Raw genomic sequence first — 16078 nt, 5'->3', positions numbered from 1 at the left:
AAGCAGTGACACATTTAAGTTTTTGGCTTTAGTGGGAAGAAATGGTATTGAGAGAAGAATAGCGTATTTTAAAAGACGAATAGCGTTTCTCCTCTGCACAAGTGCAGGTACATGAAGTCGTTGATGAACTTTCAGCTCAGGTACAGAAGGTTTTGGATGTGTAGCTCTCATTGAGAGGTTCCAGCCCCAAATACATTCATATGGGAAAGATTCTCTGGGCATGATCCCTGATGCTGTTCAGCCCAGGGCAAAGCATGGAAATACCCACATTTTCAGGGGATACTGACTAGTAGACATTTCTGTAGAGCTCAAGTGGAGCAAAAATAAAATTTAAAGCCCACAGCTGAGGAATGGTGCAAGGATGGGGCAGGGAAGGTTCAAAACACTCCAGCAGCTACAGCTGCACGTGTTACTCAGGATGGTCAGTGCTGGATTAAATGAAATGTGTTTTGAAAGAAAGGATCCAGTGCCAAATTATTTGTTCTTTGGAGAACAAAGAGTGAACAGCGAGTCCAGGTAAACTCGCAGGTGTGCATCAAGTCCAATTCAGCTCTAATTACTTTTTGCATCTTGTCCAGCTACAAGAGTCACCAATGTGAACTCTAATAATGTGGTTTGATGTCTAAAAATAGCCTTGAAATTGTAAAATGACAAAAATAAAAAACAAAAAACAAACAACTATATGTAAAATCTTTATTTTACAGATTAGGACAGTGTATTCTCATGGTAAACCACAGAGTGATTAAAGTGATTAAAATAAAAAGAAAAGCCCAAACTCGTAACACTCATTTGGAGTGAGGAGGAATTGTTCAATACATCCTGTATGTTCCAGGAATGGGATGTGGGCAGGAAGAGGTGAAGAGAAACCAGTCCTATAGAAAATATTTGCTCTCACTGAGGCCAATTGCTGCTGTAGTAAGTGGCTGAAAGAAGTGGCAAAACAAACAGAAATAATCAGCATGGAATTAAAGAGCTGTGGTTTTAAAAGCTAGTGCTTGGTGCATATTTACTCAGTAGATTAGCCTAGTAATTGTCACTGGGACTTCTGTTTGGTCTTTTGCTGAGATTCCTTTGGGTTTGTTTTCCAGGGACAGCGAGTTTAAGATCATGAATTGGAGATAGATAGGTGGGATGCCTGCCTGCTGTGGTACGATCTAGGGGCTTAGCAACAATAATGACATGGGGGAGTTTTAGCATTCAAAATAAAATAGATTTGCTCACAACATGTGGTTCTGTCAGGATGTTCTCACGGAGGCTGTAATTTCTTTTTGCCTGTAGATGTGGAAAATATATTTTCCCCATTTTAATATTTTTGTGTGTGTCATCATAGTGCTTTCAGCACTGTGCCTCTGAGTTTTCTCAAGTCATTTGGAAATCCAGTGAAAAACAGGGAACTTGGGCTCTGATGCAGAAGCAGTGCTGGTATTCTGTAAATGTTAAAAATACCCTAGTTTCTAGATTCTGTCAAAGCACACATGCAGACTCAGAAAAAGCATTTGTTACCTTTGAAGTCATCTATATGTTATATGTTGTTTTAATCACCTCTCATTGAAAGTTTTGTTTAAAATTGCTGAACAAGGAATGTTGTGACAATAAAACGTAGTGTATGAAGTTAAAGGCTAGCATGAGGGGGCCAAGGCGAGAACTGCTCCATAGCTCAAAGAGCAACTGTATAAACAACAAAGTGATAGAAAAGTGGAATGAACAAAAAATTTATTAAAAATTAATGATTTACTGTAAAGCAGACTTTGTCACTTGAAAAGGGAGATAAGTTATATGTGTATGTCCTTCTATGCTCTTCCCTATTGTTTTGACCCTGCTGGCCCCTTTCAGCCAAGCCAAGCAGACATGCAGTGCTTTGTAAAGGTAAGAAGTTACAGTCAGATCATGCCAAGATGCTACCAAGTAGGCTGAACTGCACGATCAGTTCAGTAGATCTTGGAAATTTGTGTGGGGGTAGGCACGTAATGAATACTCCCAGCCAGCCTGAGCACTGAATTAATCAGAATCCAACAACACAGGGATCCACAGGGGCCCGTGCTACTCAGAAATTACTTTTTTTTGTGGGTTTTTTTTTTTTTTTTTTTTTTTTTTTTTTTTTTTTTGTTTTAGTGTTCAGCGTGTACGAGTCTGAGCAGATAATGTCAGAACATCAGTTGCTCTGTGCCGGGGTGCGGCAGAGGAGCTGTCGGATGGCGCTGATGGAGGGTAGCCGCGGGCTGATGCTTGGCAGAGCAGCCAGCATCGGCCACCCCGAGGTCCGGCGTTTGTTTTGCCCATTGACTGTGACTGATTCACAGTCTGGTGCCGGTAAAACCTCAGCGGACGCCTCGCTGAGTTTTTTTTTTGTTTGTGTGTTCGCTCCGCAGGGCAGTGCCGCCGGCTGCTCCCGCCGCCGCTCGGCTCCCTGCGCGTCCTGCACGGCAGCGGCACCGACGTGGGCACCGTGGTCGCGTTCCGGTGCTCGGCCGAGCTCCAGCTGCAGGGACCGGACATCGTCACCTGCGTTTGGAAAGGGAACGGCACGCAGTGGACAGCCGGAGTGCCCTCCTGCAAGCGTAAGGCTCTTCCCAAACCGTGCCTCTCCCTCTGGGATGGGGTGCCTTCATTTTGTCCTGCCTATCCTGTAACGTTAGGGTTCTTTCTAGATGCCTGTGCAAAGGAAAAGACAAATTAAATTTTCTTCAAAGTTGCCCCACTGATGGTAATTCCACTCCATATATGTTCTGACATGCCATTATCACGACACACAGAAAAGATTCTGTTGGATTCATCTCTGATCTCATGTCCCTGGTAGCACCTGGAATAACTCTGCCACTAGCTAAAAGCTGTGTGCTTCTTTAGAGAATGTATGGTGTCTCGGTTTAGAGACAAGTTTAGGAGAAAAACACTCTGGAATGAGTGTTTCCTCTAAAAAAAAAGGGTTCCAACGATCCCTTTCCACCAATAAGAAATGAATACTAGTGGATGAAAGTGAAAAAACCAACCGTTTATTGACAAACAGACTGCCCACACGACAAGGGAGAAAAAGTAAATAAATGCTAGATATTGAACTGTCAGACCTTAACACACACACCCTCCCGCCCCGGGGGAAAAAAACCAAAAAAAACACTAGGAAAAAGAACCAAAGACCCCACAACTCCAGAGCAAGATAAAACCCCACAACAGCCGCTGGGGAGAAAGATGGTACCAGTTCCTGCCTGGGAGGCAGGAACTTTCTCCTTTTTTGGGAGAAAACCAAAAGGTTCCCGCAGCAGCTGGCACATACAGATGGGAAGCCGGTGCATCTGTGCTGTTGGTCCCTTGTCCCCAGACACAAGAGGTGAAGCAGGTGTGCTTTTCCTCCCTGGTTCGGGCTTTTTCCCAAATCTGGGGCCAAAAAGGAGCAGCCCCTCTCTCCCGCCGGGCCCGGCCGATTCTTCTCCTGGCGCTTGTTCTCCCTGATCTTGGGCCAAAACCGAACCGTCCAATTCACCTCGAAAAGCAGCTGAAGGATTGCTGCTGCAGCCTATCCAAGCCCAGGAAAAAGAAAGAAAAGAAAAAAAAAAAAAAAACAACCAAATTTCCGCCTGGGCTAACAAAAAAATCGAAACTAGCCGAGCAAAACCCAGACTGCACCACAGCTCCCAGACGTGGGGAGAGTGAGGCTTTGAAAAACCCAAGGCTCCCCCTTCCCCCCAGACCCACCTTAAAGACACAGCAACCATTCTGGGGTGTAAAGCAGAGGATCAGGGAATAGACCATCATCATAAATCACCCCAGCACTATGGGAATGACCTACTGATGTGCGAGCGTATTTGTGAACCTCTTCTCTCCTGGCAGTCTTTTCTGACAATGTTTTTGCTGTAAAAGAAGAATGGTGATATTTTTTTAACAATTCTTGGTTGTTGCAGCTGCATGGGAAATTCACCATATAGAGAAATAGTGTCTGAATGACAACAGCATTAACTACCTTTTAGCTGTGTTTCTGCTTGTTTATTATAAGGTTGTTAATAGTTTGACCAGAAGTAGACCCAAGCAAAACTTGGTACCTCTGAGCTTTGAGGTGCCTTAGACCTTGTGTCATTTCAAATCCCCAGTGGATATATTGCTCTTACAGACACTTAGTGCTCTCTCCCACACTCAGCTATTCTTACCTCTTCTTTGGAGATCCCATAAAAGAAAAAAATGAGATAAATCCTTCCCCTAGAGGCTGCAGAAATATAATGCTTTGTGTGGAGCTCAGCTGAGCCATTTGTGATGCTGGTCATTGTGACATTGGGAGAACTAGCTGAGTTTTGAAGCAAGAGGTGCTTACTGCTCCAAGTGAGTTGGCATTATGAGAGACGTGCGTTAGCTGTGCCACATCACATTCCTACTCCTCCTTTTGTCTGAATAATTCACTTCCAGCTTCAGATCCCTATGAACATTCAGCCCTGCATGTCACTTCTTCCATCCTGCATCCTTCCCCAAACAGAGGAAGACCTGTTGTTTGCTGCAAAGAGGATGTAATTACATGGAACTGTCCTTGCTCTAAATGGCTTCTTTAAGCTCATTTACCTGTGTTTGTATTCATTTCTGTAGCTTCAGTTCTTGTTAATAAAGAGTCTGCAGCTCATCTGCATTTGATCTGCTGGCAGACTTGTGCTTTTGAGCTACTGCAGTGCTAAGGGCACTGTGTTTAATTAATTGCAGTGGTGAAATGCTTGTGAACAGTTCATTAGTAACTTATAAACAGGAGGTTTTTACACAGTCCGGTTTGAGGCTTGCATACGGTCAAAGCTGAAGCCAAGAATCTCTGGTATCTTGACACATAGTAATGTGAAAGTCCTCACTGAGCAGAAGTGTGAAGCAGGCAGGTTTCAGCGTGGTTTAATGAAAATGTGAAAGATAAATTCATGGACTGATCTTAGAATCGTTTCTGTCTTTGCTTTGCTGCAGCCATATCAAAATACGAGACTTTTGGCTTTAAGGTCGCAGTGATTGCCTCCATTGTGAGCTGTGCTGTCATTCTGCTGATGTCCATGGCTTTCTTAACTTGCTGTCTGATCAAGTGTGCGAAGAAAAGTGAGAAGAGGAGAGCTCAAAGGTATGTCAAGAAGACAGTTTTAATAACAGTGTAAGAGTGTACATCATATGGACCCCATTGCTGTGATAACAAGTGCTTCAAGGGATTTGCTGCTTGCAGCACTGAAATGATGTTAATTACTTAAAATCCTTAATTTGTAGGTCAGGCTTTAGGCATAGAAGAACTTGGAATTCCAGAGTATTTAAATACCTGATGCCTGTTAGTATCAGATAACCTCAGCAGGCCTAGGCAGATAGGGATTTACCCAGGATTATGCAGGAGCTGAACACACAAATCTTATTTTCTGGCACAGCATTGCTCTCCTCAAGTTATTGAAGATTGGCTGTGTTTCCCCTTTTCTCTATTTCTTTTCTTTTTTCCTTTCTTTCTTTGAACACTGCTGGGAAATGGAATCTCCCTGTGTCAGAGCCATCCAAGGCCTCACCATCTGCAGAGCATCCTCAAAGCTGCCCCAGCATGCGGCTGAAGGATGGAGGATTTTGTCTTCTGGCTTGGAGCACAAATCATTGGATTATAAACAGGAACAGGAAAATGCCAAATTTTCAGTCCAGTTCATTATAAAAACTCAGTGTGGATAGTGCCAGCAGGAGCACATTTGCCTGTAGGCTGGAGCCAAGCTGCTGTTGCCCATGAGAGCATCCACCTTCAGCACTGCTGCAGAAAGCTTTCCGCAGGAACTTGGTTTCCGTCTCACTTTTCTTGCTGGTTATTCCCACCAGGCCCTCCAGTGGAGTGGAGGGAGACTGGGGAAGACAGTAGTGAAGGTTTCTATGCTGAGCTGTGATTTATCTGAAGCTGTGTGGGAACCAGCTGAAGGGGGAACTTCTGTCATTTGAAATCCAAGTGTAGCCAAAATAGAGATTTTCTGTTTCTCTTAAAAGATTTTTTTTGTGTCAAAAAATGAAAGTCCTTAGTGTCAATCATAATATTCAGGTTTTTACTGGTAGCATGAAATAAGTTGCTTTGAAATGAAGGGTTAATTGACATTTTTGGAATTGCCACTTTTCTTTTTGATAAGACTATTCATATCACAGTCCTTGTTTTTCATTTATTTTAAATGAAGTTTTGTAAAAACTAGCCATTCTCATTATTGTGATGACTTGATATTTTTTCTCTTACCAAAGAAAAGCCCTTCACACTGGACACAATGACCTGATTCTGTCATCAGGCTGTAAAATTATTCATTTTGCTGAGACCTTGTCAGTTCCCTACTCCCTTGTGCTTCTTTCCCTGTCTGCTGAAGGAGCTGCTACATCCCATTGGCAACAGAGCCCAGCTCCAAGGAGAAACCTGGGGGCACTGCAGGCATTGTGTACCTTATCCCTTCTGTCAGAAAGAATTGAAGTCATGTACAACCTGTCCAAGTCATGGGAGAAAAAGTAACATAACCCTGTGCAAAACTTGTCAGGTGGAGTGGCAGCATCTCTGTTGGTAATGGAGGTGGAAAAGTGGATTGACTTCTGAATGCACAAATCATTAATCTGACAAAAAGCTGCAGGCTTGATAACTTAATACAAAATGGGAACTCTTGGGGAGGAAATAATGAAGTAAATGTCTCTTAGACCAGATCTGAAAGATGAGGTAACCTGTACCTATGGAGCAGAGCGGATCTCCTCACCTTGCCTGTAGCTCTGAGATCTGCATGTCTGCTTCTTTTGGCTCTTACTTGGTCACCGAGAGATCATCTCTGCCTGCAAACCTGCCTTGCATGGTGTGCAGTGATCTTTGAAGTGCCATGTTTTGTTTAATAGAATTATAGAATCATTAGGATTGGAAAAGACCCTTAAATTGAACTGTCAACACAGCACTAACACCATGTTCACAGCTAAACTGCCACATCCACGTGTATTTTGAAGAGAAAAGGGATGAAGGCTGCTGAAAGTCCTCCCACCATTCAGCCTCCTCATAGATCTCGTCCTGCTGAGGAAGTGTGGCTGCTGTTTTCTTTGGAAAGAGCAGGATTGCATCCCAAGAAGACAGAAATGGGACCAAAATCAGCATCGCCAGTTCACAATTTGATCTTCTCCCATCAGCCAGTGAGAGTGTTTGTGATTCTGTGAGTCTTAGACTTCTTTTAAAAACAAGAAAATAAATGGTGGATTTTTTTTTCCTCGCCTTAGAGTTGCAGAGAGCAGCATGAAAACAGCTCTGAATATTTCCAAAAGAGAATTCTGACAGTGGGGGAATATGCCCTGTGCTTAACAAAGGCAACACTACCTGTCTCCTCCATTTTTAAGTAAATATCTTTTTAACCTGCCTGGTGATTTTGGAAACATTAAGAATAGCAGTGATGCAAAAAGTCACAGAATTTTTTTTTTCCTGAAATAAGTTATCCCATAAAATGGAGATGATATGAAGTCTTTTCACACACAACAGGTTGTGGCCTGATGTCACTGTTGAAGGTCCATTAGAACACAGACACATCATCCCACCTTATATGACTTTTCTTGCTACATGTAATCTGGAAAAACACGGAATCAAATGGACATAATTATTGGAGGTTTGTTCCTTTGAACTATCCACTGGTGCTCATAAGAAAATTGTTCTCATTTTCTTGTTTGTTTGCTTTTGTTTTTGAGGAGTGCTGGGCAGTACTTAAAATAACATTATTTTACACAATAATATTTATGCTATTGAAGAACTCCCTGTCCTAGGGTGTTATTTAAATCTCTGCAAGTTTGGCTTACACATGAATTTCAGCACGTGTTTAAGTGCTTTCTTCAGTACACCTGGAATGAGATTTAAACTCTAGTGAGTCAGGTCTGTGGTCAGATAACAGCTCAGCTGTACAGCCATATGTCACAAAACCGTTTCTACTGCTTCGTATATTCACAGAGAAATGCAGCTGTGGTACCAGCTGAGGACTGAAGAACTAGAGCACATGCAAGCTGCTTACTTTGGTTTTAAGGGAAGAAACAATAACAACAACAGTAAGAAACTCAGGAATACATCTGTTTTTGGTGATGTGACTGACATGGCATATGATAACCAAGGCTTCTACAGGTAAGGCTGCTAAATAAAGGTTTGAATGAGTTGATGGGAACCTGGCTAATCACTAACCAGAGCTAAAACCAGCTATGAGAGCAGGTATATCAGTCTGTGCACCCTTAGCCAAAAGTAAGCTGTTTTGCATATGGAGAGTGGGCAGTGCTTGTAATCAGAGATGGAAGTGTCATGAAAGGTGATTCTGAATAAAACTGTCCTGGAATTGCTCTTGGAGCAGATGGGACCCTTCCTTATTTATACCTTGTTCCCTTTTTCCACTCAAATAAGAGCTGTTTAATGAAGTAATTTCAAGTGATTTCTATTCTTTAACTCTGTAAAATGAATAGACATGCAAGGTGAGATGGGGGACTTCTGCTGATAGATTTCATGAAGACAACAAATGCCTGTCAGTTTTGTATTTCACTTACAAGATTTTTTTTTAGTGTGTGTAACAAATTAGGCTAAGTTTCCTCATCCTGTGTCCATCTGGCTTACTGGGAACAGGAGAATGGTGCAGGCACTGGGGAGGTGCAAACATGGAGCTGGGCTGTGCTGGGGGGACCAGAATGGAAGGATACATTACCTGTCTGCCTGATTGCTGTGGTACCATTTCCCCTGCAGTGTGAGGTGGGAATGTTGGCAGCCTGGAGGAAATCTCTAAACCTGGGTGCAACCACTGTACTGATTGTCCAAAGAAAAAAATACAGGCACGTGGCATGGCTGGACAACAGCAGCAAAACTGAGGGCAGGCAGTCCCAAAGGAAAGATTCTATATAATTCTGCATATCCATGGTCAAGAACCAAGAGAGAATTTAACCAAGATTCCTTCAGGCTTGACATGAGTAGGCATTTGTGTACCAAGGGGGTGGTCAGACCCTGGAACAGGGTCCTGGAGAGTGGGTCAGTGCTGGTGGCCCAAACTGGCATTGCTCAGGGGGCATTTGGACAATGCCCTTAGTAACGAGCTTTAGTTTTTGATCAGCCCTAAAGGGGTCAGGTGGTTGGACCCAATGATCCTTGTGAGTCCCTTCCACTGAAATATCTCAGTCTAGTCTATCAGCACCCTATCCCTATTCTATCCTACCCTATCCTCTTGTGTTAAGGTTTCAGACATTTGGAGGAACTTCCCAATGCATCAAGAGATCTCCAAGCACAGCAGCAATCCTGCTTGGTTTTGCTAGGCAGGAGCTGTCTGAAGAAGCACACATCTTCTCCTCCCTGCCTTTTCCAGGGCTGTGGTACGTGCTGTTTTCTGCAGCCCAGCCATGGAAAGTGGCTCTGCAGCCCACGTAGAAGGGGAAGATGAGATGAATGCTGCCCATGTCTGACAAGGGAGGGGGTGGGGGCCTTACAAATTCAGTCATTTTTATGATAGCTTTCTCTCTTTTCTCAAAGAAACTGTTCTGCTGCTTCTTGTAGCACATGAAGTATCTGGAAGAGTAAGAACTCCTCCAGCCTTGAAGAAGACTCTCTTGAGTATGTCTTAATTTATTTTTGACTAGAAAAGCATGTAGGTCATGCTGCTTTTCAGACTTAATTGAATAGGTTTTGAGATTAACATTTTGGTTCTGTACTGTAGGGTCAAAATACTGTAAGAAGAGATAAAATAAAAAGCTAATTCTTTTAGGTAAGGCAATAGAAAATAAAAATTCAATTCTTTCAAGTAGGTAAGGTATTAACAAATACAGATTTACAAAACAAATACAGGTTTGCAGACAAATTTAGGATTTAAACACTAATCAGTTAAAGAGGGGCCTTAGTATGCTGGCAAGATAATTTTGGCTGCAGTGAAGCGGCACAATGTGGGTGCAGAGTGCTGATGTGCAGAGGTTATAAATAACAGAGAAGCCCAGCTGTGTGACTGTAGGGGCTCCACTGTGCTGTTCTGGACCTGGCTGCCACAAAATGAGAACTTTCCCCCCTCATGTTTGAAGCATATCACAAACATCATGAATATGTAGTTTTGCAGGGAAACATTGAATTTTAGTGGCAACTGCTTTAATTATAATGATCCTCATTCTGACTGCTTTTCTGGTTGAACAAATTGCTTTAAAGTGATAAGAAATATGTGTACAAATACCCGGGATCATTAACTACAGAGTGCCTCACTCCAGATACCACCTCTTTCATTTGGATGTAAAAAATCATAATGAGGATGAACATACCAATTTTTAGCAGAAGATCTTATATGCATGAGCTGCAAGTATTTACAGCGTATTTGCTCTATTATATTATTGAAAACACTCCATAATGTTGAGCAGGGAAAAACAAGTTACAGATTATGGTGCTGCTGGGAGGGAGGTGTTCCCCCAGCATTGCTTCTGAGAAGTTCAGAGAGCAGAGATAGCAGTTTTCTCTGTGGTGCAGAAGTTTGAGCCAGATTAGCTGAAAACAAGGGTCTGTGTCTAGGGAAGGGAGATTAGCTGCAGCCCTGGGCCATGTAGTTAGAGGAGAACAATGTCCATGAGCCTCCAAGCAGTCCCCAGGAGGACTGCTGGGCAGAGGGCTTGTCAGCACGTTGGCAATGGCTCTCAGAGCCTGACTGCAAGATGTGCCGGGATGTGTTGGTTTTGACTCAGTTATTTTCTGATGAAGAATAATACTTGACCCTGCAGTAACTCTTCTCTGGAGCACTTCTTGGGCACTCACCTCCCGAGACAAACAGCCCTCTGCCATCCCAGCAAGCAGCAATGTGGGAGAGCTAGGACCAGCCATCTGCCCGAGACAGCAGGTTGTCTTCTGCCCCATGACAGGCACAGGGTAAAATATCAGTAAAGAGAAACTTAATGGCAGCTGTCCTTCCTCTGTGCCAGCTGCTAGTAGTGTTTGAGAGATGGAGGTGAAGGTCACTGAGATACTATGTTAAAGAAATGGGTGTCCAAAAGAAGAGTGGGGGTTAGCTTAATGCTGACAAGGGCTACACTCACCCACTGCTCATGGTCAGCTGCAGCTGCTCCCCAGGTGAAGGTGTTCCAGGGCTTGACAGCTCTTTGTGTGAAGAATTTTTTTCCCAATATCCAACCTAAACCTCCCCCAAAATGACAGAGCTTAAAAAGTGCCTTCAGTTTTCAGCAAGGAGGCAAAGCTTCACAGCAAACTAGTGCAACAGCCTTAGCAGAGCTGTTGCTCTAGGAATACAGGGTGAGAAAACACAAATAAGCAATTGCTCTGATAAACACCATTGCCAATTTTTAAATCTATAAAGAATTGTCCTGTCCATTGCTGTAATGTACATCAATTACATTTTAAGCCTCCATTCAGGAAGGGGGCTGTCCTGTGCTTGTTTAAGCAGTTTGTAGCATTTACACTTGTTCTGTAAGTGAAGCCATCAGTTCTATAAAAACACAAGGAAATGGAAATGTTCTGTGCCAGAAATGGGATCCTGAATCCAACTGGAACCACTTTTGGTCTGACAAAATATGCACAACCTAGTCTAACATGGTGAGAGCAAACAGCAAACCCTTCTGGCATTAAGAGGCATTAAAAAACCAGGCACTTCTCTTTTGGAACCTATTTATATATCAGCATGTGTAGAAGATACCGTCCCAGGTGCAGCACAGATAGCAAGTGTAAAGAAATCACTGAGAGAGCTCATTTCAGTTTGCATCATCTTCCTAGTGATGGTCAGAAATAGCCACACCTTGGCTCTGTTGCTCTGCTTTTCAGTGTAAAAGTCCTGTAACCTGTTCTGGAATAGATACTCCCTTGACTCAAGGGATGTGCTGATTTTTTGTAAGGGAGAATTGATGATCCAGCATTTTCCATACTCAGGAGAACTGAATGTAGCTGTACACTAGCTCCTTTTCATTCTCTGTCAGCTAAGATGACAACCAGAAAAAAAAAAGAAGTCCAGCTCAAAAACGCAATCTAAAGAGAATCAAAGAAATTTGGTGTGGGTTTTTTTTTTTTTTTTTTTTTTTTTTTTTTTTGTCTAGCGTGGAAGCATTTGGAAGAAGTTGAGCATTCCAAATTTGGACTGCTTAGAGGTGAATTATTTTTCACAACTCTAAGTCAAGTTACAAAACATTGTCTGTGAAGTAGCTGATCTGACTGCAGAAGCTAGTCAAATGGAAAAGCCCATGTGTCAGTAGGGTTAAAGTCCTCCTTTCAGCTATTCACACAGCTGGAGCATATTACCAAGAAGAAAAAATCCTTCTGCAGAGAAGCAGGCTGGTATATTCTCCCACAGAAGATATTTTTAGTAGCTGAAATTTTTGTACCAGAGACCTTTCTGGCTAAAAGATGCTTTACCATTCTACCTGGCAAAAAGCAAATAAGGGCAATCCAACAACAAAGAATTCCAACTGAAAAGGTTTTGTAAAAAATCACAAAGCCAGCGTGCCATTAGGAGAGGCAGCCCAGCTTTTTCAGCATCACTGTGGGGTTTAATGCTGCATCACATACAGCATCCATTGATACAATTGTATGGAATTGATACAGTTCCCTACACGAAATGTTTGATTGTATGGCAACATGAAGAGGAGGAAACCCAGCAGAGGAGAGGAGCAGATTTCCTTTCCCTTCTTTTCCCTGCTTTTCCCTGTGACTGGTCCAGCCTCGAGCTTCTCTATTCATGGAGTTGTTCTTTTTTTACCTATTGTTTTTCTTGTGCTCTGTGTTCCCCACCACCACCTTTTAGAGGCTCACATCTTCCCAGTACCTTTCGACATGCAGGTTTCAAAGAAAGCTGAGACAGGGAAGGTGAGCTGTGGTTTCACCTTGGGGCCCTGTTAGAAGGGTAGGATAAACTTGCTTTTAAGTTACTCCTATTTCTGAATTTCAGCCTTAATTGTCATCGCAAGAGCTCAAAAGGGGTATGTACAGCAACATGTGCTTTCAATAGTGCTGCTATTACTGTTTTTATAATGCTTTCCTGATTACCCCAGGGTCTTGTACAAAGCCACTAGGCATACAGCAAGAAAAAATCCCCTCCCACCCTCTAGTATAAAAGCTGTTTTGAGACACAGTGCCAGCACCAGGCAGCTTGGTGGCTGCGTTCTCACACATCTCAGATGTCCTGTTAACAGTGTTTTCCCTCCAGCAAGGAGCAGCTCTCAAGTCACAGAAAAATATTCTTGTGAATCCTCTAAATCCCACTGACAAATGCTGTGATGGCTATTCTTCTCCCCTGATGGGAGCTCCAAATTTTGTATGTCAGATAAAGGCTGTCCTTGTCAAATGCATCATGCACTTGGCTGTGCAGCGCCCAGGGCAGGTTTATATTGCCAGGTAAGGGTGCAGAGAAGGGTTCTGATCCTCTTGCTGTGGTGTTTTGAAGTAGCCAGTTGGGAACTGGAGTTAAGGAAAGTTGAACTGCTTGAAAATACAGTCATGCTTATTCGGGACAAAGTACAGAGCTTCCAAGGATGAGAGAGCAAACTGAAGACTGTGTCTGACTGAGGGTCATGCACACAGAACAAAGCCCACTGCCTGCACAGTTGTCCCTGGGTGCCACTGCAATCCTCTTAATAGCTCTTCTCATCCTCTGCTGAGGTGAAGCCCCGCTGGCTTCACTGTCCCTCTGATGTCCTCAGGGTTTAATCTATTGCAGGGAAGAGAGGTGCCTGCTGTTTCGCCCTACACTTATAGAACCACATAATGATGGAATGGTTTGGATGGAAAGGGGCCTTAAAGACTATCCCATTCACCCCCTTGCCATGGGCAGGGACACATTCCACTAGACCAGGGTGCTCCAAGCCTCAACCAGCCTGGCCTTGGACACAGCCACAGCTTCTCTGGACACCCTGTGCCAGCAGATGTCAATGAAAGCTTAATAGTTCCTGAAATGGGAGGAATGGGTTGCTAAGCCAGGAGTATATTTCTTCTCCAAGTACAGTTTTAGCCAGTTTGGGTTCCTGAGTAGCCAGTGGACTGTGGGTAATTGAAGTGTTTCACAACACAGAGCTTCGTAGGGGAAAACATCAGAGTGGGATGACCATTGCCCAGGTGGACCTACTTATTGCTCTAAAACCAGCATAACAAGACTTGAGCTATAATTCTGGCAGAACAATTTGCAAAGACTTTTTTTTTTCAAAGGCTGTTTTGCTGGCCCAGGCAAAACTTTATTCCAGTCCTTCTCTGTCTATGTGCTGATTTGATTTGATTTTTATTTTGACCTTTGACTACCATCTCAAGAAGATGGAACTAAGTTCCTTATACTGTAAAAAAATAAATAAGTGCACAACAGCAAGTATCTCAGAAGATTTTATTTTGGCAGCAAGGTGTGCAGCATTACCCCATGTAGCTTCTGTTCCCTGATGGCAGGTCATGGGGTGCTCAGTGCTCAGGTGAGGCTTTTACAGAGACACAACTCTTTGCCCCGTTGCTGCCAGCTGATTTTGATGCTGGGAGAAGCAGTTCTTTATGTTACAGCACAAGTCATTTGCGAAACACCTGATGTGCCAATAAAATGCACAAATTCTGTACCTTCGCCAGAATTAATGAAACAGAAATAACTTTTCCCTTTGTGCTTACAGGTCCCAGGAAGAGCGGACTCAGGATGTCGTAGTTGGGTGTTGCAAAGACAGCAGTGACCTGCTGAAGGTAGCCAAGAGCAGTGGTGCACCTGGGGCACACATGGTACTGAGACACAACACTGCACTGCAGACGGTGAACTCCATACACGTTGTTGAAGTCTACAGTCATAAGGATAGTTACAACAAACCAACCTGCCAGTTACCTGGATAGCTGGTGTCTGAAATGCAACTGCTTCTCTGGACCAAAATGACACGTCGATAGAAATATGTGCCTTAAAGACAACATAGAAAGTTTATTATTCATATGAACTGTAAGTTTTCTATATTCCAAGATAGTTATTTAAGAGAAATGCTTCAAGGTCTAATACAAATAAAAGATGTGAATATTGGGGCTGTCAATCCAGAGCTGTTCTCTGCAGTGTGCTGTGTAGTGTGACCATGGCGAAAGCATAATGCCCTTCTGCACAGTGTAGAGGCATATTTGCCTCATAGGAAGCTGCTGATAATAATTGCACACCTCTCAGATTCCAGTCTTATCTGAATCAGTGGGTTTTGTAAGAATTTCAGAAAGAAAAGTCCCCCATATTTTTACAAAGTAGAATGATAGAACTACAAAACAAATTTGGTTTTAATTAAATGCCCCATTGTTTTGTATTGGAAAGGTCTTTAATTCATCTGCTCTGTGTTTAGAGACCATGTAAGACTGGGTGCAGCAAAGGCCCGTCTGCAGGTCTGCCAGCCTGTGGGAGAGGAGATGGCACATGGAGGGGTGTGGTGCGGTGCTGTGGCACACCTTGGGGCCCCCACCAGTGACCTCCTGTAGCTTCTACTGGTGTCCCAGTGCGAGAGCAGTTGGTGTGCAGGGGGGAACAGCAGTGCAGCCTTCCTGGAGCAGCCAGCTCAGGATCGCTGCAGCATCATTCCTGTGAGACCTCTCTAAATAAAGGGCTGAGGTAGCTTTTGAAAGCCTGCCTTCTTTTCCTTTTGTTAATCTGTACATCATGTGGGGAAACAAGGTGGTTTTTTTTCTTGTTTTGTCCTTTTTGAATAGTTAAGTAACAGATACAGTGCTTTTTCTACTGTTTATATGCAAATACATGTATATATTACTTACAGTATGGTTATTTTTGTTCCAGTTGAAGTCTTACTTAATACTATCATCAGTTTTCTGTTTAATGGGTATCATCACATCCCTCTTGTGGGTGGAAACATGACCTTATAGCAGGCTGCAGTAATTGTTTTGTGGTATATTCCCTTGATATGAATCCAGTATCCTCTCACAGCCTGCAGTTCTGAAGCTTCAGTTTTGAAATTCAAATTACTGTAGTTTGCTGGCAAATGCCCTCTTCTATCCTGGCCATACTCTGCAGAGATCAAAAACACATGCTTGAAATTCAGTAAGATGCAGCAGAGCAGCTTTCTTATTGTTTCTAATAATCTCAGTTCTGCTGTACGCTACACCAAGGTGCACCCTGCAACACACTTCTCACTACACACTGCAGAAACGAGAACGGATATACTTCCCATCACTCCACCCAATTATGTTCTC

General features: G+C 43.2%; 1 protein-coding gene across 1 annotated transcript in view; it reads left to right on the top strand.

The window, feature by feature from the left end:
- SUSD3 (sushi domain containing 3) overlaps nt 1-16046 on the top strand; it is a 34428-nt gene extending 18382 nt beyond the window's left edge. Inside the window, exons 4-7 of the mRNA XM_041467236.1 lie at nt 2370-2558; nt 4921-5068; nt 7904-8071; nt 14530-16046. Of these exons, the coding sequence (XP_041323170.1) occupies nt 2370-2558; nt 4921-5068; nt 7904-8071; nt 14530-14740 (716 nt within the window). The 3' untranslated portion in view covers nt 14741-16046. The remainder of the gene's footprint in view (nt 1-2369; nt 2559-4920; nt 5069-7903; nt 8072-14529) is intronic.
- The last annotated feature ends 32 nt before the right edge of the window (nt 16047-16078 follow it).

The sequence above is a fragment of the Pyrgilauda ruficollis genome, unplaced genomic scaffold (genome assembly GCF_017590135.1).
Source record: "Pyrgilauda ruficollis isolate IOZ18807 unplaced genomic scaffold, ASM1759013v1 scaffold203, whole genome shotgun sequence".
In the NCBI taxonomy this organism is placed as follows: Eukaryota; Metazoa; Chordata; class Aves; order Passeriformes; family Passeridae; genus Pyrgilauda; species Pyrgilauda ruficollis.
The sequence above is the reverse complement of the archived record's forward strand: the minus strand, read 5'-3'. Positions and strand labels throughout refer to the sequence as shown.